Here is a 21,449-nt window from a genome sequence, read left to right on the forward strand (position 1 = left end):
CTGCGGGGCTCTGGGCAGGCTGTGCAGACGGCACCCGCCGAAGGAAGCTGTGGGCAGCTTTGTTTGATGACAGAGCAGGACCACAACCTCCTGGAAGAGGCTGGGGTTGGATGGAGAATGGCAGCGAGTGCCAGCGGAGGGTGGGATCTGGCGACGGGTCACCAGGAGATTCCCCTACCTCCCAGTCCAGGGGCCCGTCTGCCTGAGCCAGAACAGGGTTTCCCCAGGACCTGGGCGCCTGGAGGAGGGCACTGGGGAGGCTGGTCCAGGAGAACACAGAAGGCCCCGCCACCCTTTCGGTCCCGGGTTGACTGAGGAACCAAGGAACTTTAAACCAGTCAGTTTTCACATCCGTAAAATGGGGAGAAAGATCTTGCCGGAGGGTGTGAAAACATCATCAGCATTATGGTTTCTGATCCTCCTGAGGTGCCTGTCTTTGTCCTGTGCCCCCAGGTAGCCCCCGAGCCCAGTGAGTTGGGAGAAAGGCAGCAGGTCCCCAGGCAAGATTCTGCCCCTTCCCCCCAACACACAGTCAGGGAGGCCCTCCACACTGGCAAAAACCTGGCGGACTGCGTCCTCTCCCCAGTCCCGGTGTCATCTTGAGTATGCCTGCCCCTGCTTCCGGCCTCTGAAGCCTCCCCCAGCTTTCCGGAGAGAAGCCACACTCCCTGGCAAGGTGCACACAGCCGGGGCTGGCCTCGGCCGGCTTTTCCACCTCTCCAGCGTCCACTTCCGCCTCACCCCGTGGCACCACCTTCCTCCACTTTCCCTGAATTCAGTGCGCAGCGTTCTGGCTCTAGGCCTGGTGTCCTTGCCCTCCATTTCCACTGGCCTAACTTCTCTTTATTCTTCAAAATGCAGCCCCAACCATGCCACTTCCAGGAAGCCTTCCCTGATATTCCCCAGGTTGGACAAAATGTCTCCCCCTGGGCTCTTTGTTCTCTGGGTGGCAGCGGTCACAGTAGGCACCATGTCTCCCGTGGTACCCAGTGTACCCAGCACCCGGCCCAGAGCCTGGCCTAAGTGAGTAGCTGGAAAGCACTCAGGGAACAAAACAGTGAAGGGCACGGAGCTCCTTTCAACTGTTCTCAGAGAACACTTGCTCTGTAAGTGCTCTGGGCCAGAAAGTCACCCATGACCCCTCTGCTGGGGTGCCAGTTCCACAGCCCAGCCCAGGTGGTGGGGTCCCGGGGGGGTGGTTTGGGGTGGGCAGCATCTTGTCGCCGGATGGTAGCACTAGCCCCCCAGCAAGTCCGGCAGAGCCCCTGAGGCTGCTCCCTTGTCTCAAGGAGCTCTGGTCTGAGCCCTTCTGAGCGGCCCCCACAAGGCGACTCAGCCCGTGACCCCCGCCCGCCGACCACGCTGGATGGGGAGGCATCAGGGCGACGGAGTGTCCCCTGCTGCTGGAGACCCTTCCCACTGGCCTCTCCTCTGACCCTTCTAGAAAGAGTTACTCTGCAAACATTCTGTAAAGCCCTAGAGCTAAGAAAAGAATGTTTCCCCGGTGATCTAGTTTGCTCCCTCCCAGCAAGCCGACGAGCTCATTTCCTGCTTTATCCTGGCCGCCAGGATGGCCGGAGCACACCCTCGGTGCCTCTGATCCAGCTCTCTCCCCTGCTTGCTTCTTCTCTTTGATCTCATCCTCCTGGTTTTTGTTTTGTTCTCTTGATGCTTTTTATTTGTAAGCCAAAGACGTGTGTCATTTTTAAAGAAGTAGGTAGAGTAATTGTAAATGGTTTCTTAAGTATGCTTTGCCTATGCAGGGATTGGGTGCCTTCTCTGGGGTGCCTAACCCCAGAGCATGGACGGCAGAGCAGGGCCCTGGCAGCCCAGGATCCGGGAGCACCCCCGTGAGACTGGAGGCTCCTGGCGACAGACCCGGGCTTCCTTCCTGGGGCCAGAGCCTCACCTCTGTATCCTCTCTGCCAGGACTAGCCTCTCGACAAGGCAGTGAGCAGACAGGCCTGAGCCTGAGAACAGGTGTGGAAATCGGACTGTGTCATGCAAACCCCATCACCAAGGGGTCCCAGAGCTTGCTGAGAACCTCAGGGACTTGGCCTATAAAGAACTTCTGCCCAGTTTGTGCCCACCCGGGGACATTTGTTTCTAACCCAGTTCATGGGTCTTTTTTTAGTCAAAACTGGTTTCCACTGACTGAGTGACCATAAAGCAGACTAAACGTTTGCTGCCAGAGTATGTTCTCCAGTCCTAGACCCCCAGCTGCAGGCTGGAGCAATGTTTAATTTAATTTAATTTAATTTTCTCTTATTTATACTTATTTAAATTCAACTAGCCAACATATGGTACCTCATTAGTTTTTGATGTCGTGTTCAATGATTCATTGGTTGGGTATAACACCCAGTGTGGAACAACATTTTAAATAGGTGGTTTAATCTCTCCAAATCGTAGTTTCTCCGCTTGTAAAATGAAGAGACTGGACTGAAATTTCGCCATGGGGCTTACTGGCCACAGGCCTTTGAAGGGCTCACGGTAGAAGATTCGAAGATTCTGATTCTAATGTGGGATTTAGCCAGATGCCAGCAGAGATGCCCATTGCCTGGGCTTACAGCAACTGTTTTTATTGTAATGAGTCAAAATATCCTCCCCATCGCAGCCCAGGCCCCAAGGGTGGCCCTCCGGTCACAGGGTGGCAGTCCTCTGCACACCTTTGTGCGGCATGTGCGGGGGGGGTGCTTCACCACTCCCTCATAACTACAGCTCCACGGACCAGCAGGAAATCTCTGTTCCTGGAGACCCCTCTTGGTAATCCAGCTTGAGCAACCTGGGATGGAAAGGTGAACAGACAGAAAGATAGGTGGTCCGCAAATCTCAGGTGTGGTGCAAAGAGACGGAGATGGCTGGGGTTAGGAACGGGGAGGGTAGAGAGTCTCGGGGCCCTGAGAACTTCCTCCGGCACCGGCTAACAAGGCCCCGTCACCCAAGTGGACACCCAGCTGTGTGCGGTCCTCAGGGTCCGGGGCTCTGAGACTTCAGGAGGAGTTTCCCCCTGCCCCCCACCCCCACCCGAGTGATCTCTGGGCTGGGGTGGTTTCTGTGGGTCTGAGCTGACTGTACTTTGTGGGGTCGCTAAGACCTGGGTCAGACATATCTAAAGCATCAGCCTTTGCCCTGACTCTCTCTATTTGCCGGGCAAGGACAGAGGGGTAGGGGCCCAGCTCCCAGCCTCCCGGCCCCCGCCCTTGGCCGGGCTCAGTGGCCTGCTTGCACAGAGTCACCTGGTGGCAGAGTACTCAAGGTCCTGAACCCTCAGCATTCGCTTGCTGTCATCTGCCGCTGCCGGAGGCCCCCAGAGCACGTCCTGGTAAAACTGGCCTGGGACACAAAGGGCGGGTCAGCAAGGCATAAAGACAGAGAGGGAGGCTGGGAGACGCACAGAGGGGAAGCCCGCTGCCTGTTCACGGTAGCGGTGGCTTGGGAGGACGCCTACCGAGGGTCCCGCCGACGCGGCTGGAGAAGCGGTCGGTGTCCCGCAGAAGGAGCCGGAGCCCCTCCCCGGGGCCGTCCCAGGGTAGCAGGCCGATGGTCACCCTGTCCGGGCTGCTTAACAGCAGGAGCCCCGCCTTGTCCATGGTCAGCTTGACGCTGCAGGGAGAGCCAGGGTCCTGAGCAGTCGGGCTGGGAGCCGGCGGGGCTGCCCGCTTGTCCCCGGGAATTCCTACTGTGGCCTCGGGTGCTGAGTCCCTTCAGTCCCTTCTGGGCTTCCGTCTCCTCATGGTAAACTGGGACCGACGGTAACTTAGATACAGCCGTTGTTTTCTTTCTCAAATAAAACAACGGCTCTTTTCCCTCCCTGGTTCTTTTGGATTTGGCTTCTCGTGAATCAGTTGGATCCGATTTCGGCCAGTCTTGGTACATTTCCTCTGTCCCTTTCATTGTTACAGCCAGTGGCGCTTCCTTCTGAGGATTAGCGTTATTTAGGTCTAAGAAGAGCAAGTCCCTTTCCCTTCTGTCCGGTCCTTTTGGTTTTTTTTTTACTTAAGATAATCTTTGAAATTCTTACCTTTTTTGTTTTCTTAGGAATGTTAGGCTCTTTTAAGCATGTTGAATAGAACCCTGCTGTTACTCTGAGGTCATTTAAATGGAAATGCCCTAAACTGACACTGTTCCAGTCATTGTACAAGACACAGTCTGTTTTCCCTTATGTGTATCTTCCGTAGCTCATGAAAGTATTCGGACTTTTTCTTACTTCAGGCGATAAGAATTCTTTATTCTACCCTCTAGCATGCAAGTCCAAGGCATAGAAATCCTGTCATTCTCTGTGCATTTATCAGATAATCGGAAACTTTAAGCTCTCTTATGAAATCGGGCGGTTTTCAGGTGAAGCCCTTGGATTTTCTAGGCATGCACTCATTTGTCAAGTGGAAACCAGTCTCTGCTGTGGGGGCAGGGAGAGGGCAGAGGGCAAGGCTCTCTGTACCCGGTACAGGCTGGGGGGTTGCAGGGCACGGCTCAAAGAGGGTCAGGGTCCTCGGCCCCACTCCCAGGCCCCCGTGACCTCCAGAGCTGGAGAGCTGCCTCTGGAAGGCTCTGTGGTGGGGCAGCCTCACCCAGAAGAGGATGCTGTCCACTTGCATCACCCACCAGCTGCCCAGTGTTTGATGCCGGGTGGACTTGTCGACCCCCGTCAGAGCTTCGGGAGCATGCTAAGGATGACATGCCTAAAGTGCCCTGGGGGACAGTGCTCTCCAGCTCATTGCTGTCATTACCTGGCCACACTGACAGCGTTGCCCCCCACGGCACCCCGTGGGCACCGCACTCTCTAATGGGCAAAGTGCTCCCGGACCACATCCTCTTACTGGATCTTCCGCCCTGCCCTCTGAGACTCAGGGCCGGGGGATTATCTCTGGTGATGAGTGAGGAAACAGGCTCAGAGGGGGTGAGCAGCCTGCTTAGGGTCACACAGGATTAGCAGCAGAGCTAGCTCCAAACCACACCATGCCCCACCTGGGACAGTGACCCGGGTTAGGAATGAGGGCAGCCAGCCCCAGCCTAACTGTTCGGTGCCCTCCAGAGCAGGGGGGTGGTGCAGGGCTCTCTGCGTCTCTGCTCCTCCTGCGGGAGCAGCCCACTGCAGAAGACTCATGCCCAGCCACCCCGTCCGCAGGCCCGTGGGCTCAGGTCACCTGTTGGCACTTGTCCCCAGCTAAGTGATGGGGCCAGAGAGGTACCCAGACTGTGGGGGGGGGAACCCAACGGGACCCAGGCCGGGGCATACCCAGGTATCACCGAGAACAGCGTCTCCTTCCACTTGTAGCCAGAGTTTCTTCGGTTCCGGGTCACTACCACATGCTCAGGGATGGCACGGACCTGCAGCTGGGGGTTCTTGAAGGTCACCTCGATCCACGAGAACTGGGCCTTCTCTGTCTCGTACTGGGCAGTCACCTCAACCCCTGAGAGGGTCGGGGGCAGAGGGGTCAAGACCATGGCCCCAGCTGGGCGCTGGCCTGAACGGGAGGTCCACCCAGACCCCTTCTCACCAGCTGACCTCCCCGGCTCCCTTTACCAAACACTCCCTCACACTGGGGGCTGGTTCCTACGGTCTCTCCCCTCATCCCCTGGTTTCAGATGTCTGTGGAATGACCCCCGAATCCTCAGTGATGGCCACCTTCAGACGAGCCCCCTGAGAAGGGAGATCGTGTTGGAAATCGACAAACGTTCATAAAGCTCCTGTGGCGTGCCTGGCCCGATGAGGTCCCATGGCCAAGGGCAAGATGGAAGAGTGGTGGTGCCCCCCCTCCTCTGTGAGCAAACAGACCACAGGCCTGGCGGGATGAGTGGCAGACTGCGTGGACCTGGGAGGAACGAGGGAGCTGTACATTCTCATTGACTCTGGCCAGCTCTGCAGGCGAGCATGAGCATCCCTGAGTGCTGCGCCTCCTTGCATCTGACCCGACACTCAGTTCAACCAGTAAGACCGTTCTGGGGGTTGGGGGTGCAGGCCTGGCCAGCACACACCTACCTCCTCCCACCATTCACCGCCTCCACACCCTCCACAGTCCCACCAGCACCTTCCAGGGCTCTGCTTCTGCCTGCCCCTTCCTCCGCCCAGTGGACCCCTACTTGTCTGCCAAGGCCTCGTCACTCCTCTATGACCCTGCGCAGCCACCCCTGCTCCCCGGACAGCTCTTGTCTCCTCCTCTGGGTTTGCTTCCATGTCACTCTGGGCACTGACTATAGGCCACTGAGCTTGTCTGTGCCCAAGTCTGTCTCCCCACCCCGGGAGTATGGCAGTGCCTGGGAGCAAGTCCATGTCTGGTCACCCTGGAGTGCCCAGGCCACCCCAACCTGCGTATGTGGTGCTCAGGGACATGGCCATGCCGGGATCTGGGATGCGCCTGCATGGGGCAAGGTGTGTCTCCATGGGCAGGTGTCTCATCGTTGTCTCTGGGGTAGTAAGTCGGGAGTCAGTGGTGTCTGGGTCTCTCTGGGTGGATGACTGGATGTGCACCTCTCACCTTGGTCAGGGTCTGAGAGCAGGTTCATCGGCCCCTGAGAGTGCTTGATGTCCACACAGAGGCGGTCCACGCTCTGTCCGGGCAGCATCAGGATGACGGCAGGTGCCTGGATGGGGGCTGGGACAGCAGCTGTGGTTCCTAGGGTAGGTAGAGCAGGCTGGGAGACAAGGACAAGGCGGGGACCAGGCCTAAGGGAGGCTGGCAACAGACCTGGGGGTAAGGCTGTCTTGGCTGATTCTGAAAGAAGAAAAAGTCTGGGTTTAGGAGCCCCTTCCCGAGGAGCGGGGTGGGGGCCGGTGAGAGACAGAGACATGGATGTGTGGTTAGGGCTCCCTCTAGACCTCAATGGGAAACCCACGTGACAAGTCTGTAGAGCTCCCCGAGGCTTTCCTCTCCCAGATTCTCCCTGTTATAGGGTCTGAAGCTACTGCAGGGACTCTGGCCTGGGGGGCATCTTTGGCTCTTAAATCCACACCACGAAACACTTCGTCAGGAATGGAAGGGGCTGATGGTGCCGAAGCAGGCATTGGTGCAGGGCCAGAAACAGAAAGGAAGAGGGCAGTCAGGACTGAGAGCAATCAGCACGCCCTCCAGCTACCATCAGCGCCCCCCCCCCGTCCCCCCACCCAGCCCCGCAACCCCGGCCACACCCACACCCAACTTAGGAGAGCCTTTGTCATGAGATTTCCAAACAGGAGAGCGTGCTAGTAGGGAAAATGGAGAGGACACAGGGTCTAGCCTGGCTCTGTGCTGTTTCTGAGTCCAGACCTGGAGATCAGAAACAGCTCAAGGGTCCACTGCTGGCTTTGGAAATGGAGGAAGACATCCCTTTCTAGAAGGTTCCATCCTGAGCCAGCCTCCAGAGTGTAATGAATCCAATTCAGTGAAAATAAAGGACACATTACATCATGTCATGCCCCACAGCAACTCTCCCTGGTTTGTGCCCAGCCCTGTGCTTTGTGCTTTACCTCACTAACTCTAGGGCCATGTTTAATGATCATCTTGAGAAAATTAGACCCTCAGAGGGTCAGAAAGTGGCTTACCTAACAACATGTCTGGTAGCAGTGATTTTCCAGCCATAAGTGGGTAAGGATGAGGAGAATTAAGAGGTCCTTGTGGTCCGGCTCTCCATAAGTCACTAGGTGTCTTCCCAGAAGGTCCAGCTTTGGAAAAGTTGACACATGCAGCCTTCTCTCAAGCAGCGTCATGGCGCCCCATGGCCAAGGCTCTGGGACCCAGGTCAGGAGAGGGATGTGGAGAGGGCAGATGCCTCCCCTCCCTACGTGCATCACTCTGGGAGCCTGTCCCTCCATGGCCAGGAGAAGTTCAGCGTGGGAGCGATGGACCCTTCTTGAGCCCCTCAGCCCCATCCCTGGGATATGAGCCCCCCCGCCCCTGCCCCTGACTCAGACTACCTTGTCCTCTACAGCCTCGTCTTTGGGTGAGGACAGAGTCTGTATAGATGCCTCCTAATCAGATATAACTGGACCTGAGTCCCCGCCCTGCCAACCAGCCAGGTGAGCCGGGAAAGTCATTCCCGCAACAACCAGGGCAGAGCCTAGTCTGTGTCTGGGGTGAAGGTCCTGTCACTCTCCCCCACCCCTCCCCCTCCCTCCTTTGCCACCTGTTATTCTGGACCTTCTGTCTCCAGCGGTACGAAATCTAGACAGTGGACCACCTGGAAATCAGAGGGACCTGGATTAGCTTCTGGGATATACTTTTTTGGGGTCCCCAGCTGACCAGGGATTGTGTCCCTAAGTGCCCAGGACGGGGTCTGAGTAGCAGCAACCTCGCAGGGCTGGGGCCTTAAGCCCTGTGTCAGCCAACCGTCCCCCGGCCCAGCCTTTGAAGGAATTAGGCCCTTACCTAAGTAGAAGTTCCTGTGTTTGTTTTCTGGATAAAACAAAAAGAGAGAAAAGGAAATACACTGTTAGAGTGGTTTCCACAAGTTCAAAGGGCTTCTGTTTAACCTTGCTTCCCAACCCCAGCACTGACTAAGTGCGGTGAACTCTGGGGTCAGGAGACCTGGCCTCAGCTTCCTCATCAATGAGATGGGATGAGTGTCCGGGGGATCCTGGGAAACTAGGGATGGCTGGGTCGGGGACTTGGTGGGGACACGGGAAAGGCTCTGGAGGACGCTAGGTCAAAACCGTGCTGCCGAGGAGGCTGGGGTCCTACTCTCACACCTACTGGTTTCCACAGGCTTCTCAGCAACTTCAGACCATTCTTTGCCTTCAGGTTTGGTGACCACCATGGACGTGAGGGGAGTGACAAAGCAATACTGGAGCGACAAGTTCAGAGCTCGGGTCTCGAGGGCCTGCTTCTCAGCATCGGATGCCGAAACCCTGCAGGTGGGGGATATCAGAGGCTCAGCGGGTCCTCCCCAGATGCTTAGTCAGATTCTCCCTCCCTTCCAGACGCTTCTGGGAGGTTCCCACAGGGAGAGTCTGGAGCTCACCCACGATTGCACTAGCCTCTCTCTCTATGCCCGGGAGATACCCCGGGCCAGCTGCACCTGCCCCCCGCCCCGGGGAAAGCTTGGGAAGGTGCTTGGGCTGTGTGTGGCTGCCCCAGTGGGCCCTCGAGGGTGTGGGCCACCCACATTTGCTCCAGCAGTTGCTGGATGGTTAAGTATGCCCAGAGTCTCTCCATGAAGCTGTGGAAGATGTACTTGGGGCTCTGGAACTCCTTCTCCTGCTCCGCCACGCTGGACTCCGTTTGGAAGGTGATGCTCTGCATGTGCTGGAAAGAGGGGCCCAGCCCGGGCAGGGGCAGTGAGGGCCCCTCCAAGGCCAACATGGCAGGCACAGAGCCGGGAACTCAGGTCAGACCGACCCTTCCAGAGAAAGGGAATGGGATCCGAACCCCTGGCCAGGGTAGAAACAGCAGCGGGAAGGAAGGGCAAGTGCAGTGTAGGGGCAGAAAGGGGCCCCAGAGGCATTCCACACTCATCCCAAAGATGGAGACTCTGGGAACAAAGAGAGAAGAGCCTTCTCCAGAAGTCAGTGGCAGAGCTGAGAAGAGAACTCAGGTGTCATGGCCCTGATAGGGCTTGGGGCCCCATCTGCCCCAACCAGCAGTCCCCTGCCCAAGCTGGTGCCCTCTGCTGGGGCTGGGTGCAGTGGGATGGTGGCAGTAAGGTGGGTACCAAGCTCTGGGTGGACTGCTGCTTCCTTCTCCAGGCCTTCTGGGGAGAGGCCATAGGTAGGACTTTGGTTCGAACCCAGCCTGCAGCTCCCTGGTTGTGTGATGATTTACCCGCATTGTCTCTCCCGAGAGGACAGTATCCCCAGGGCCTAGAGAAGGATCTACAGCAGAGCAGGTGCTGTTTCTCTCCGTGGAGTGAGAGGGCCTCCCGTGGCACAGAGGCAGCGACAGGGCGCCACGAGGGGAGCCGGGCTCTTGACCTGGCTGCTTTGGGGCCCGAGGCAAGTTGCCTGCCCTGCCTGGACCTCAGCCTGCCCATCTGCGAAAGGGGAGCAGTCCCCCTGGCCGACCACAGCCTCCGAGGGCCGGTGTGAGGCCAGGAGGGCACGCCAAGTACCTGGTGCTCTCAGGACCAGCAGCAGCACAGACGGACTGCTAAGTGTCATCTCTAAGTGGCAGAGGGCACGGTGTGACTTGCGCAAGGTCAGTTGCTGGAGCCCTGCCAGGTTGGCATTTGAACCCAGCCCCTCCTGACTGCCCGCCCCGGCTGCCCCTCCCCTGCAGAGGGGCTGGCCACACTCACCAGCTGCCCCCTGACTTTGGCTGAGAGCACATCGGGGCTCTGGTCCCGGAGCTTCCCAGCCACGACGATCTCAGAGCCTTTGAAGAGCAGCCGGAAGTTGTCCCGTGAGACCTTCTCCACCGCGTTGCTGGGGTACTCAAAGGTCACTGCTGTCAGCAGTGGGTTGGCCACTTCCTGGTAGAAGTCCTGCAAGGTGGGGGGGGGGTGTCACGAGGGCCGGGCCGGGCCCCGCCCACCTCACCCAGGAGGCCCACCCGGGACCCTCTGGCACCTGCAGCTGCAGGGTGGAGTCCGAGTCCTCATAGATGCGCCGAGTCAGGCCGCCGTTGTCTAGCGCCAGCTTCTCTAGGAAGGCAAAGCTGACGTCGAAGCCAAAGCCCAGGCAGAAGAGGCTGTACTGGCCATCTATAGCTTCCTTCACGTTCTTCTGGATCCTTGCAGGGTTGGTCTCCCCTGGACCCAGCGGTGTGGGAAGGGGGAGTGAAGAAAGTGATTTGTTCAAAGATACCTCTGGAATCTCAGAGCCAGAGGGGCCTCAGATACGCCCCCCACCCCAGCCTCGGGTCCCACGGCAAGCCAGGGAGAACCCCAGCTGCGCCCCCTCCAGGGCAGCGTGTCCCGGAGTGGCTGGCGGTGCCCTCACCCATGGTGGGGTCGCCGTCGGTGAGCAGGATAATGAGGGAGACGCTCCCCTCTGGAAGCAGCTCCTTCTGGTTGGCACTGTCCAGCAGCTGCACGGCCATCAGCATCGCGTCGTTGATGTTGGTCCCTGGGGGGCACGTACTCTCAGGGTGGTGGCTTCCAGCCCGGCTGCCCAGGCTGGGCTCGCTGCACCAGAAGGCCCCACGCTGCAGGGCCCCAGAGGCGCTCACCTCCTTGGGTCTGGATGCTGGCAGCATAGCTCCTGGCCTGGTTCACGTTCTCGGCTGAGGCCGGCACCAGCAAGGGCTTCCACTGGGCCGCCTCCCCGCTGAAGCTGACAAGATTGAACTGGTCGTTGGGGCTGAGGTCATCCAGGATCTTGATTAAGGCTTCCCGGGTCTGAGCAGGAGGGTGGGAGACTCAGGCGGGTGTCTGAGTGGGGCCTCCCTGGGGCTCATGTGTACTTGGGCTGGCATCTGCAGGCTCCCATGGTCAATGCGCTCGGGGCAGGCACTGCCCACACTCTGGCCAATCTCAACACCTGGGTACCCCTTACCCAGGAAGATGGAGGGGGGAGAATGCCTCCTAGACCAGGGCCAATGGCGTTAGGCATGTGTGAGATTCCAGGGCTGTGCCCTTAGCCAGAGGGACCCACCTGCTGGATCTTCCTGCCTCTCATGGAGCCGCTTTTGTCAATGACAAAGATCACATTCTTGGGTATAGCGGGCAGGCCTTCAGGGGCAAAGTAGTGCACAAAGTAGCCACTCTCGATCTGTGATCAGAGTGAAACAAACCCAGGTAATAAGAGCTGCAGCCCTGCCCTGCCCCCGACCAGCCTTCTCACCCTAATCCTTGGGTTCCTCTCTTCACACAGCCCCCTCTGTCTCTGTTCCACTGCTGACCTCCCAAATCTTCACCGTCTTTGACGGCTCAGTCCAGCCCCTCTCTTGCCTTCCCTGCTCACACATGGTCCACTAGAACTCTACCCCCACTTTATCTCCTATTTGTTTTAGTATTTGAGGCAACTTATCACAAAAAGTTCAGACATTCTAAGCCTGAAATCCATCAAAAGACTAAAGACTTTAAAAACAAGGTCCATCAGAGGTCAAAAGGGAAAGCACAATGATGCCAGGAACTTGTGTGAAAGAAGCTACTGCCATTGAGCATAAAACTGAACTGTGAGCCTCCTGGCAGCCAAGGCAATAAAGGAAATCCTACAGGGCATCTCTTTAGCAGAGGTGAAACTTCTGTGCCTCCAAGAGAAAATTGTTTCAGGGACAACATAACAAAATTATTTGTTTTCGGTCTGTGCTGCCACTGGTTCACCCTGATAAGTAGGGGCAGTTATTTTGCATTTCCTTCTAGAACATACAAGCTCGGGCCCTTTTCTGGTTGCCCTACTCTCGCCTGAGAGCCCACACACCTGAATGGAGCCCCCGGAGACGGTCCGGTGCACATCGTAGCGGACGATGAAGTTGCCATCCAGGACTGTGTCCTCCTGCCCTGGTGACTTTTGCTGGGAGAGCGTGGGCTTGAATTGGATGTGAGCCTGGGGAAGGACAGGCTGGAGTTGGGAGGAGCCCCGTGGCCACCCCCACCCCCTCTGAAGCAAGAATTCCAGGATGCAGCCTTGGGCCACAGTCCAGGGAACATTCTCTGAGGCCAAGCTGTTGGAGAGACTGCCTCCATACAGGGGAGTGGGAGCTGTGTGAGCAGAGGCTGGGCTCAGTTTGCGCAGGATCCAGCTGGTGACCCCTCCCCACTGTGGGTCCCTCACCCCAGCTCCTCCCCATGGCCTTCTCCCCATCTCAGGCTTCACACCAGCACTCAGCAGACTTCTCTAGGCCTTGCCCTCCACCTCAGCCAAGTGGCAGCATGAACACAGACCTCCGAAGTCCCTCCAGCTCAGAGAGTCTGCCCATTTGTCCCACTCTCTGGATAGACTCATACGGCTGGCCTGACAACAGGCCCCTGGGGACGCTTGCCCGCCGATCGAGGCAGGCCCACCTTGGTCTTGTTCTGCGAGACGGTGAGGGCGTCTGCCAGTTCGTTGGTCATGAAGGTGCTCTCTGTCTCCAGAAAGTTGATGCCCTGAGGCTCGAAGATGTGAATGTCCATCTGGAGGCAAGGAGTGGGTCACTCGGTCGCCCAGAGTTGGGGCTGGGCCTCACAAGAGGCAGAGCGGGAAGGAGGGGCTGCCCTCAGCAGAGCAGGGGTCTCCCTGGAGCACCCCCCACCCACACCGGGGAGCAGGCAGTGCCGGTACCTGCAGGTGCTTGACCAGCTGCTGGGGCTGGACTTTAAGGAGCAGCTCATATGCTCCCAGATGCCGCTTGAGCAGCTCCTCATACACCAGCTCGAAGGTGACCTTGGCAGCGGGAGCCACACTGACCGACACCTGGAACTGCTCTGTCTTTCTTCCGCTGGCCCTGGGGGAGGAGAGCAGCAGGTCTGCCCCTCCAGGCCAGGCAGGGTATGGCCACTGGAGGCTGGAGGGGTCTGCAGGGCTGAAGGCAGGGGCAGCCTCCACCCCCCCACCCCCCAGGGTCCCTCCCACCACCCTCTTTGGCTCACTTGACGAGGCCAGCGCTCTCGCCCCTGGCCACAGCTGCGCTGTACTGTTCCTGGGCTGCAGCCTTCTCCTTGATGTTCCCTGGGTAGGTCACACCTCCGATGACCCTGGGGCAGGACGGCAGGTGTTGTGGAGGGCCTGAGAGGAGCTGCCCACTCCAGTCCCACCTCCTCCAGGGAGCCTCCCTGAACTTGGTGTGCCTCTTCACAGATCGACTCCTGTCTTTGCCTGAGCCCGCCCATTTCTTTCTTTCTTTCTTCTTATTATTTTTTAAAGATTTTATTTATTTAATTGTCAGAGAGAGAAAGAGAGCAGAAGCAGGGGGAACGGCAGGCGGAGGTAGAAGCAAACGCCCTGCTGAGCAGGGAGCCCGACGCGGGGCTCGATTCCAGGACCCTGGGATCATGACCTGAGCCGAAGGCAGACACTTAACCGACTGAGCCACCCAGGCGCCCAGCCTACTCACTTATTATGTACTTACTGTGTACAAGACTCTGGGCAGGGCCCCGGATGAGGGTGGTGGGCCTCTGCGAGCTATGCTAGGCTTCTGTCTACCCTGCGGCACGCACAGTGTTGGTAAACATGCATTTACTGAACAGCCCGGGGAGGAAGGTCGCGGGGGAGGCAGGCCTGAGGTAAAGCCTGGCCTCCACTCTTGCAGTCTGGCCCCGCATCCCGGCTTGCCCGGTCTACCTCACAGCCTGCTCCCAGAGGAACTGGTCAGTCACCAGCAAGCACTTTCCGGGGCGCACGTGTGCCCACCCTTGTGTGCAGGTGTGTGGGCAGCCGGAGGAGGAGCGGGGTGCTGGGCTCCCAGGCCAGTGGGAAACGCAGGTCTGAGAGGCTCTGACCCCTCTCCCTGCCAGCACACGGCAGGGCCCTCTGCACAGAGGGGGGCCTCTGGGGAAGTAGATTTTGGACAACTGGTGCACGGGAGCCCCAGGGGTGTGGCCACAATCCTAATGGCTATTCTTTGGGACTAGAAGGAACTCCAGGGCTTTTCCTCTGGAAGGAGAAGACCTGCTCCAGACCCTCCTTGTGAGATGAGCAGGGACGTGTCAGCGAACCTACGCTTGGTCCACCTGGGGGGCCTGAAAGGGTGAGAGTGGGCAGGGGTGGGCGGGGAGGGTGTAGCTAGGGCATTAGGACCCAGTGTCCCACCTTCCTGACCTTCCCGGTCACCATTTAACTCTGGGCGAGGGATGCAGCTGCTGAGTGGGCCATAGGGCTCGTCCTCCCAGATGCCCAGCTGAGGCTCCCCGTCAGGCCAGAGAGCAGGGCACCCTGCCCCCTGCTTCCCCATCTCCTGCAGCAACACCATCTGGACCCAGAGAGGAGTGCAGGCCCTGTGCTCTCAGCACATGCCATGTGTCCAGAAGCTGGCCGCCTTCTGGGCTTGGCCCCCTGTCGGAGGCTGGGGGTACCCTGCAGCACTCAGACTGCAAGTTGGGCAGCACAGGCCTGGCTCCAGGATTAGGAGAAGCAGGGGGCTGCTGACGGGGGTGGCAGGGAGCGAGGAAGAAGCCGACCACGGGGACCCAGGCCCCACCGCAGTTATTTCAGAGGTCTCAGGGTAGTTTGGGGACCCCGGCCGAGAGAAGCTTGCTCTGGGCCCCATCCATTGCCCTCCCTCAGTTGCTGGGATCAGCGTCTCTCTGGCCTGCCCTGAATCACTGCCTCTCTCGTGGGGCCAGGTGCAGACGGGGAGGGTTCTCAGGCATTTAGCAAACATTGCAAAAGAGTTGGGAAGGGTGGGGGAGGACAGCAGAGGACAAGGTGAGGAGCAGCCTGGAGCCACAGAGTCCACAGAAATCCCAGGGGCCTCCCCGTGCGGCCTCGGGCCCAGAGCAGAAAGGCCCTCTGCTGTGTCCCAAGTGGGAGGGAGGGGACGAGCTGGCTTAGAACTTCCTGTGACAGAGATCGCCCTCCTCCAGGCATTGCTCCACTGTGGGGCAGCCCAGGAGTTAGGAAGTCATCTGTATTCCGAGCTGGACTCTGCCTTTTGTGACTCCCTCCTGCCTGGGCCTGGCCTCAGGATGCCCCAACTCTACTCTTCGGAGGAACAGACACCAAGATGCTGTGGTTCTCCATCTGTGAACTGGGCAGGTTGGTGGATGGTGGATGGCAGGAGGGATGAATGGAAGGGTGGGTGGAGGGAGGGAGGGAGGGAGGGAGAGATGGAGGTAAGGATGAAGGGAGAGAGGAAGGGAGGTAGGGATGGCCGGCAGGAGGGATGGATGGGTGGAGGCTGGAGGGATGGAACGTCTCTGAGAACGCATGAAGTTCACGGGTAAAGCCTCTGGTTCCTTATATTGCCTACAGGCAGAGCACACACGCCTAAGGCATCCATCCTGGCTCACCTCACATCAGGAAGAGGGTCGCTCTTCCCGACAGGGTGTCACCAGGGCAGATGGTGTCATGGTGCCGGGTTGAGGAAGGTCGGGGAAGAGGGCAGGAAGGCACCTACATGGAGAAGTTGGTGATGAAGGCTCTCTTGGGCAGCTCCACCTGGAAGGTAGCCTCCTGCATAATATTGGCCCTGTTGACCACCCTGCTGGTGACGACTGTGTGGGCAAATCTGGACGAGACCTTGGAGTCCACGGTGAGGCTGTAGATGTTGATGCCATTCTGGACCAGTGAAGGGGGAGGGGTGGGACTGTTTGAATGCCACCCCAGCTTGAGACAGCACTCTTTAAGAGGGGGCCCTGCCCTTGGTCCCCGACACCGGCCGAACCACTGACCAAGCCCCTGGCCGAACCCCATGAGGCATTTCACATGTGAACACTGGTCTCACAGCAGAGGGAGCTGCGTGCTTCGTCCCCCACCCTTCAGTGTGTTCCGGGAGGTGACTGTCACTTTCTCCTCTGGCGGGGGGCCCTAGCGGGGTCAGGCCGCTTCACATTTGATCCTAGCTCTGCCTGGTGAAAGGGTAGTGAACAAGTTCTGCGATTTCTGGTGCCCGCAGCCTCCATGGAGACTGGGAAAAGCAGCTCTTGCCTCTCTCCCACCAGGTGCTTACGGGAGCTGGGAGAACGTGGAGGAGATGGGGGGCCCAGTCTCTAATTACTGGGAGCCTTCCTCTTTGCCCCCCTTGACCCTGCAGCCCTGGACCCTCCCCAGGTAAATGCTCTTCTCCTCCAGGTCTGCGGTTCCCCAGGAAGGACGTGTGCACGCCTGCAGCCTTGCACACCTGCTCTCGGCACATGGCATGTTCAGGTGCACGCGCGGCTTAGCACCGAGGGCGGGTGGCTCATGGAGTGTCTGCTCGGTGGCAGACATTGGACGAAGTTCTTTCTAGATCTTTACAGGTTTGATCTTCACGACAAAGCTCTGAATAGCATTTCTTTTTGCCGTTTTACAGATGAGGAAACAGACACGAAAAGCGTAAATAACTCTTGCGCAGCCACTCAGCCAGGGAGAGGGAGAGGCGGGCTCCTGAAGCCCATTCTTGCCCAGCCCACCCCCTGCTGGCCGCTAGCGGCAGCTCGCCGGGCCGCATCGCCTCCCCGTAAAGCGGGAGCGGGGTCTCCCTTCTGTTAAATGGGAGAGCATCCAGACAGCGCCCAGGCTAGTGCCTGGCTGCCAGTTGGCACCCCGTCTTCGCGCACGCACTGGGCCACGCTCGTCCGGCCGCACGTGCTCGCACACACACACGCTCTCCTTGTCAATCGGCTCGCGCCACCCCCGCTCGGGCACCTGCGGACACCCCTTACCTTCTGGGTGGCCGCTGTCGGGGGCGCAGCCAGCAGCAAGAAGAGCACCGGCGCGAGGCCACAGGGGCAGCCAGGGGCCGAAGCCTTCATTTGGGCTCCAGTGCCTGGCAGGTTGCTTCTGAACTTGGGAGGATGTGCGGAATGAATTAGTAACATGCTCGCGGTCCCGCCCCTCTGGGGGCGGCTTCTGGGAAGTTGGGATCTCCAAGCCAAAAACTGCAGTAGCCTCAGCTAAGCAAACCGTGACTGTCCCGTGGACCTTGGCTCCCCAGCCAAGGGGGAACACGTAGTGAGGAGAGGCGGGCTCAGGTGGGAAGTGAGTATGGCACTCCCTCTGAAAAGTCCAGAATCATCCCAGGCCGCTACCAACCCCTCGCACCAGCCCTTCCACTGGCGGGCTCCCTAGGTCTGGGAGACACAACAGTGAACCAGCCTGCTCTCCGTTAAGCCCAGCCTGGGAGAAACAGGGATAGCCCAGACCAAGGGGGCTAGGGAGTGGCTTCCGGGAGGGGGCAGTGGGAGCCTGAACTGAGCAGCCACTGGGGTGTCTGACTGGGGCAAGATCTGCTGGGGTCGGGGCAGGATGGAGAACCCTTGTTTCTGGGGTGACAGGGACTGGGCCCAGGAGTCCTCTGCCTTTGGGTCCCAGGCTGCTGTCGGGCCCCATCAATCTAGCTAGGGCTCTTGGTTCAGCTCCAGCAAGTCCCCCAGAACGAGACCCGCACTTTGGCAATTCCAACCGAGAGCCATAAAGATGCCCACACCTTGAGGCCCAGAGGTCTCCCTCCAGGGAATTTATTGAGAGGAAAGCATGGAACGAACGGTGTGGTGGTGTGTGCACTCGGCGGCCCACAGGGGTCAGTCATGCCGAGGGAGCCCGTGAGTCACGGCCAGCGTGAGAATGTGGAGGCAGCAGCATGCCAAGGCAGTGCCACTGTCCGGAGCCAGACCAGGGGGAGTGCACCGGACGGCCTGGGCTAGGATTACCGGTAACTTGAGTTCTCAATTATCCTTTAATAAACTTGAAATGCCTTTGTAACAAACAGCAACGAAGTGAATAAATACTGAGGGATCTGGATGAAACTGGTGCTTGTGTCCCTGGCGGTTCTGGGAAAGCCCAGCTCCTGGGTCTGGCCACGGATAAGGTCGAGTTGCTTCAGCAGTGTGGCCAGGTGCCAAACCCTGGGTCGAGGAAGGAGGATGGCTTGGTGACACTGGTTGGGGTGGGGAGCAGCCATGTTGGGGGCCCACACAAGGATCTGAGGCAGTGACTGGCCGCCGGGGGTCTCCTCCATCAAGGCCAGCAGCATCCAGCCCGGGGGAAAGGGCAGCAGAGACTCGGGTGCTGTGTCTCTGGCTGCGAGTAAATGTTCCCCTGCCTTAGCACACCTGCAGCCGGGAGCATCTCTATGCACGTCTATACTGCTTGCCCTTTGGCTCTGAATAAGGTTGGGATCACATGGGGCTTCACACCCCTTCGGCAATCTGCAAAGAGCCTCCTCGGGGAGCACAGTGGGCAGGCCCAGGCCCCGTCCCACCGGAGGTCTGCTCCTTGGGGGCACAGAGCACAGGCCCAGCCTAGAAGCAGCTATATAAGGAGGTCGGGCTGGCTGAGAACGTGGGAAAGGCTCGAAGCAGCCAGCCCCACCTGCCCAGGGGACCGGCCAGCTTCCCTGCCAACGGCGGCCCTGAGTCGGGTGCCGCAAGGCCCAGCCCTGCTGGTCCAGCCTGGGACTCTGCCCGTGGTTTTGCCGTCAGAGGGGGATGGGCCTCCGCAGGCCCAGATCTGACAGCTCCATGCACACAGGGGACACTGAGGCCTTGTGAGCCAAGGGCCTGGAGTTCCCATGATGCAGGCAGAGCTGTGGGAGTGGCAAGGGGGAGGCTCACCCTGGCTGTGGGACAACAGCTCAGGAGGCGGCCTACCACTGGCCAGAGAGGGGCCTCGATCTGGCTTTGGCTTTGTCTTTGAGGGGTATGAGCTGGCAAGGAGGTAGTGCAAACAGGGGTGTGGGGGGAAGGGGCTTGGAGGTCCCTGGTCTGGCAGGGCCTTGGAGTCCTTGGAAGCATCTTGATGGCTTCTGCCGAAGGCAGGCAGAGGGGTGAGCCTCGGGTCCCCACCTGCTTCACCCTGAGCCGTGTTCCTGTGGCCCTTGTCAGACAGGAGGGGAAACCGAGGCTCAGAAAGGGAGAGACTGGTTTGAAGTCACACAGGAGCTCAGCACCAGGTCTCCACGTCCAAGGCTCTTTCTCGCACGTGGCAGTAGCCATAATAGCACCTGCCTTACCCTCTGGGACCTCCCAAAAGCCCACGAAGGGTGAGGAACATGCCTCACACCCTAACCTGCCTGCCCCTCCCCTACACTTAGTGGCCATGGCCGGTGACCAACTAACAGGCTCCACATGCTGGGGCCGCGTGGGCATGCTCTTTATTGGTGTTCCCCGGGTGCTGGTGCAGAGTCCCTGAGCCGAGGGGCCAGGGCTGTGAGGGGCGGGTGGCTGTCCCACGGGCAGCAGGTGAGAGGGTGCATTCTGGCATAAAAAAGTTTTGGGGGAAGGCTCCTGCGTCTGGGAGTTGGCAGCGGCAAGGGGAATGGGGTGCACGTCTCAGCCAAAGATGCTCTTGGCAGGTCCGGCTTTGGGCTTCTCGAAGACGGTCTCAGTGCCGGTCCGGTTGCCGCTGAACACGGACGGGGCGGTGGAGCCGGCTCGTTCTGTGGGGAAGATGGGGAGGTGGCGGAGGGGCATTCATGGGGGGAGTCCCCCTGAGCTCAAGAGCTCTGGACTCTCAGGAAATGACCCTGGGACCCCTCACCCCGTCCCACCCCCACCCCCCCACATTGACAGCCATGCACGCCCTCCACCCCCACTGCCCGGGAAGATACTCACCACACTCCCGCATGACCTGATAGGTCTTGGACTTGATCTCCTGGTTCTTGGCTAGGTTTCCACGGGCCCCCTTCAGATCTTCCTCCTTCACTGGGGGGCGCTTCTTCTTGATGGGCGCCTCCTGAGCACCAGCCTTGAAGAGCCCAGAGCCTCTTACAACCCCAGGCCTTGAGGCCGAAAGCCCCTTCCCACCTCTGTGCCTCGGCCCTGAGATCCCTCTTCACTGGTCACTGAGCTCAAGCCAATTGAAGGCGCCACTCCTCCTCCAGGAAGCCTTCCCAGCTGTACTCCACCACCCACCCCCAAGTCTCTCTGTCCTTCTCCCACAGCCTGGGAGCTCGGGGACTGGCCTCATACTGTCTGCCTGGCCAGGCTCAGGCCTGGGCACAAAGGGCAAAGGGGAAAGGGACTGGTTTTGAGGTGGATTTCAAGGGGTGAATTCCACGACCTGCTCACTGGGTGGCAACAGGTCCCTTAGAGCCTGCCTTTCTCTCTCCCCAACTGCCCGCATTTACCTTGTGTGTTTTGGGGGTGGGAATAGGGTAGTAGAAGCAGATACCCATGAAGTCAGTCTGAGGTTGAGCACCCACCCACAGAGCAGGCAGCAAGGAGAGGTCTCCACTTAGCCTGCTCCTCTGTCTGTTCCTCCAGTACTAGGGATATTCAGACTCCCTGCTTATCCTGGCAGCCCCAAGCGGCCACGAGTCTGAGGCCTCACTCCTTCCTAAGCCCTGGGGACAGGTGCAGGGACTCCCTGGTCCCCGAGCCTGGGCTGGGTTCCTGGGGCAACAGGCTGCAGCCCTTGCACAGAGATCTGTCCTGCTGGGGCGATGCCCAGGCAGAACTGTGTACCTACAGGTCCAGCCTCAGGAGTATGTAAGTACACACACACACACACACACACACACACACACACACACGAGTCATACAGTCAGCTTCCTTGCGCACAAAAGCATACGCAGAGACTCGAAGTATCCTACATGTCATCTCTACCCTCCGGGCAAACCAGGGAATACCACCGAACCCAAGATAAATAGGGGTTTGTCGGCAAGCTCGGGCCGGGGGATGCCCTCCCTGGGCCCTGGCCGTTCAGGGGCTGCAGAGACTCCTGTTTACACCTGGAGTTCAGCTCAAGACAGGACCGTCAGAGAGGACAGTGTCCAGGTTCCCGCCCCCGCCCCCACACAGCCGGCACCGGGTCCTCCTACCTGGGACATGGTGGGTTCCCCGCTCTTCTGGCAGACGCACGAACCGGTGGAAGAGATCAGAGCTGCGCCAGCCCTCTGGGGCTTATATAGTCCCCTTGCCTGTCCCGGCAAGCCACTCCCCTCCTCGTCGGGCGACCGGATGATTCAGGTCCATACGGTCTCTGGCTTCAGAGTTTATTCTTAGAGATGAGAGGGGCTGGCTGAGCACTGCTGCCTGGG

At 59.1% G+C, this 21,449-nt stretch overlaps 2 protein-coding genes across 7 annotated transcripts; both read right to left on the bottom strand.

The window, feature by feature from the left end:
- Nucleotides 1-2,520: 2,520 nt before the first annotated feature.
- Nucleotides 2,521-17,288, bottom strand: ITIH4 (inter-alpha-trypsin inhibitor heavy chain 4). Of its 6 annotated transcripts, none has more exons than XM_027583411.1 (22): nucleotides 17,134-17,288; nucleotides 15,888-16,048; nucleotides 13,423-13,527; nucleotides 13,115-13,277; nucleotides 12,856-12,966; nucleotides 12,272-12,397; nucleotides 11,504-11,620; nucleotides 11,079-11,247; nucleotides 10,850-10,975; nucleotides 10,478-10,659; nucleotides 10,207-10,392; nucleotides 9,079-9,218; nucleotides 8,667-8,821; nucleotides 8,343-8,369; nucleotides 8,101-8,154; nucleotides 7,520-7,639; nucleotides 6,835-6,981; nucleotides 6,477-6,614; nucleotides 5,237-5,411; nucleotides 3,449-3,603; nucleotides 3,237-3,333; nucleotides 2,521-2,782 (listed from the first exon to the last, which is right to left on the bottom strand). In XM_027583411.1, exons 1-22 carry the CDS (start codon nucleotides 17,221-17,223, stop codon nucleotides 2,713-2,715), a joined length of 2,814 nt encoding a protein of 937 aa, XP_027439212.1. In that variant the 5' UTR covers nucleotides 17,224-17,288; the 3' UTR covers nucleotides 2,521-2,712. The 6 variants fall into 6 exon arrangements, with proteins under 6 accessions (XP_027439212.1, XP_027439210.1, XP_027439211.1 ...); XM_027583409.1 differs by having other exon boundaries at nucleotides 6,477-6,713; nucleotides 17,134-17,287; XM_027583410.1 differs by lacking the exon at nucleotides 8,101-8,154 and having other exon boundaries at nucleotides 6,477-6,713.
- Nucleotides 17,289-17,436: 148 nt separating this feature from the next.
- MUSTN1 (musculoskeletal, embryonic nuclear protein 1) lies at nucleotides 17,437-21,377 on the bottom strand. Its single transcript, XM_027583416.2, has 3 exons — nucleotides 21,231-21,377; nucleotides 20,023-20,155; nucleotides 17,437-19,847 (listed from the first exon to the last, which is right to left on the bottom strand). The coding sequence occupies exons 1-3, from the start codon at nucleotides 21,237-21,239 to the stop codon at nucleotides 19,741-19,743; spliced, it is 249 nt and encodes an 82-aa protein (XP_027439217.1). The 5' UTR covers nucleotides 21,240-21,377; the 3' UTR covers nucleotides 17,437-19,740.
- Between the last annotated feature and the right edge of the window lie 72 nt (nucleotides 21,378-21,449).

Source organism: Zalophus californianus, chromosome 1 (genome assembly GCF_009762305.2).
Source record: "Zalophus californianus isolate mZalCal1 chromosome 1, mZalCal1.pri.v2, whole genome shotgun sequence".
Classification (NCBI taxonomy): Eukaryota; Metazoa; Chordata; class Mammalia; order Carnivora; family Otariidae; genus Zalophus; species Zalophus californianus.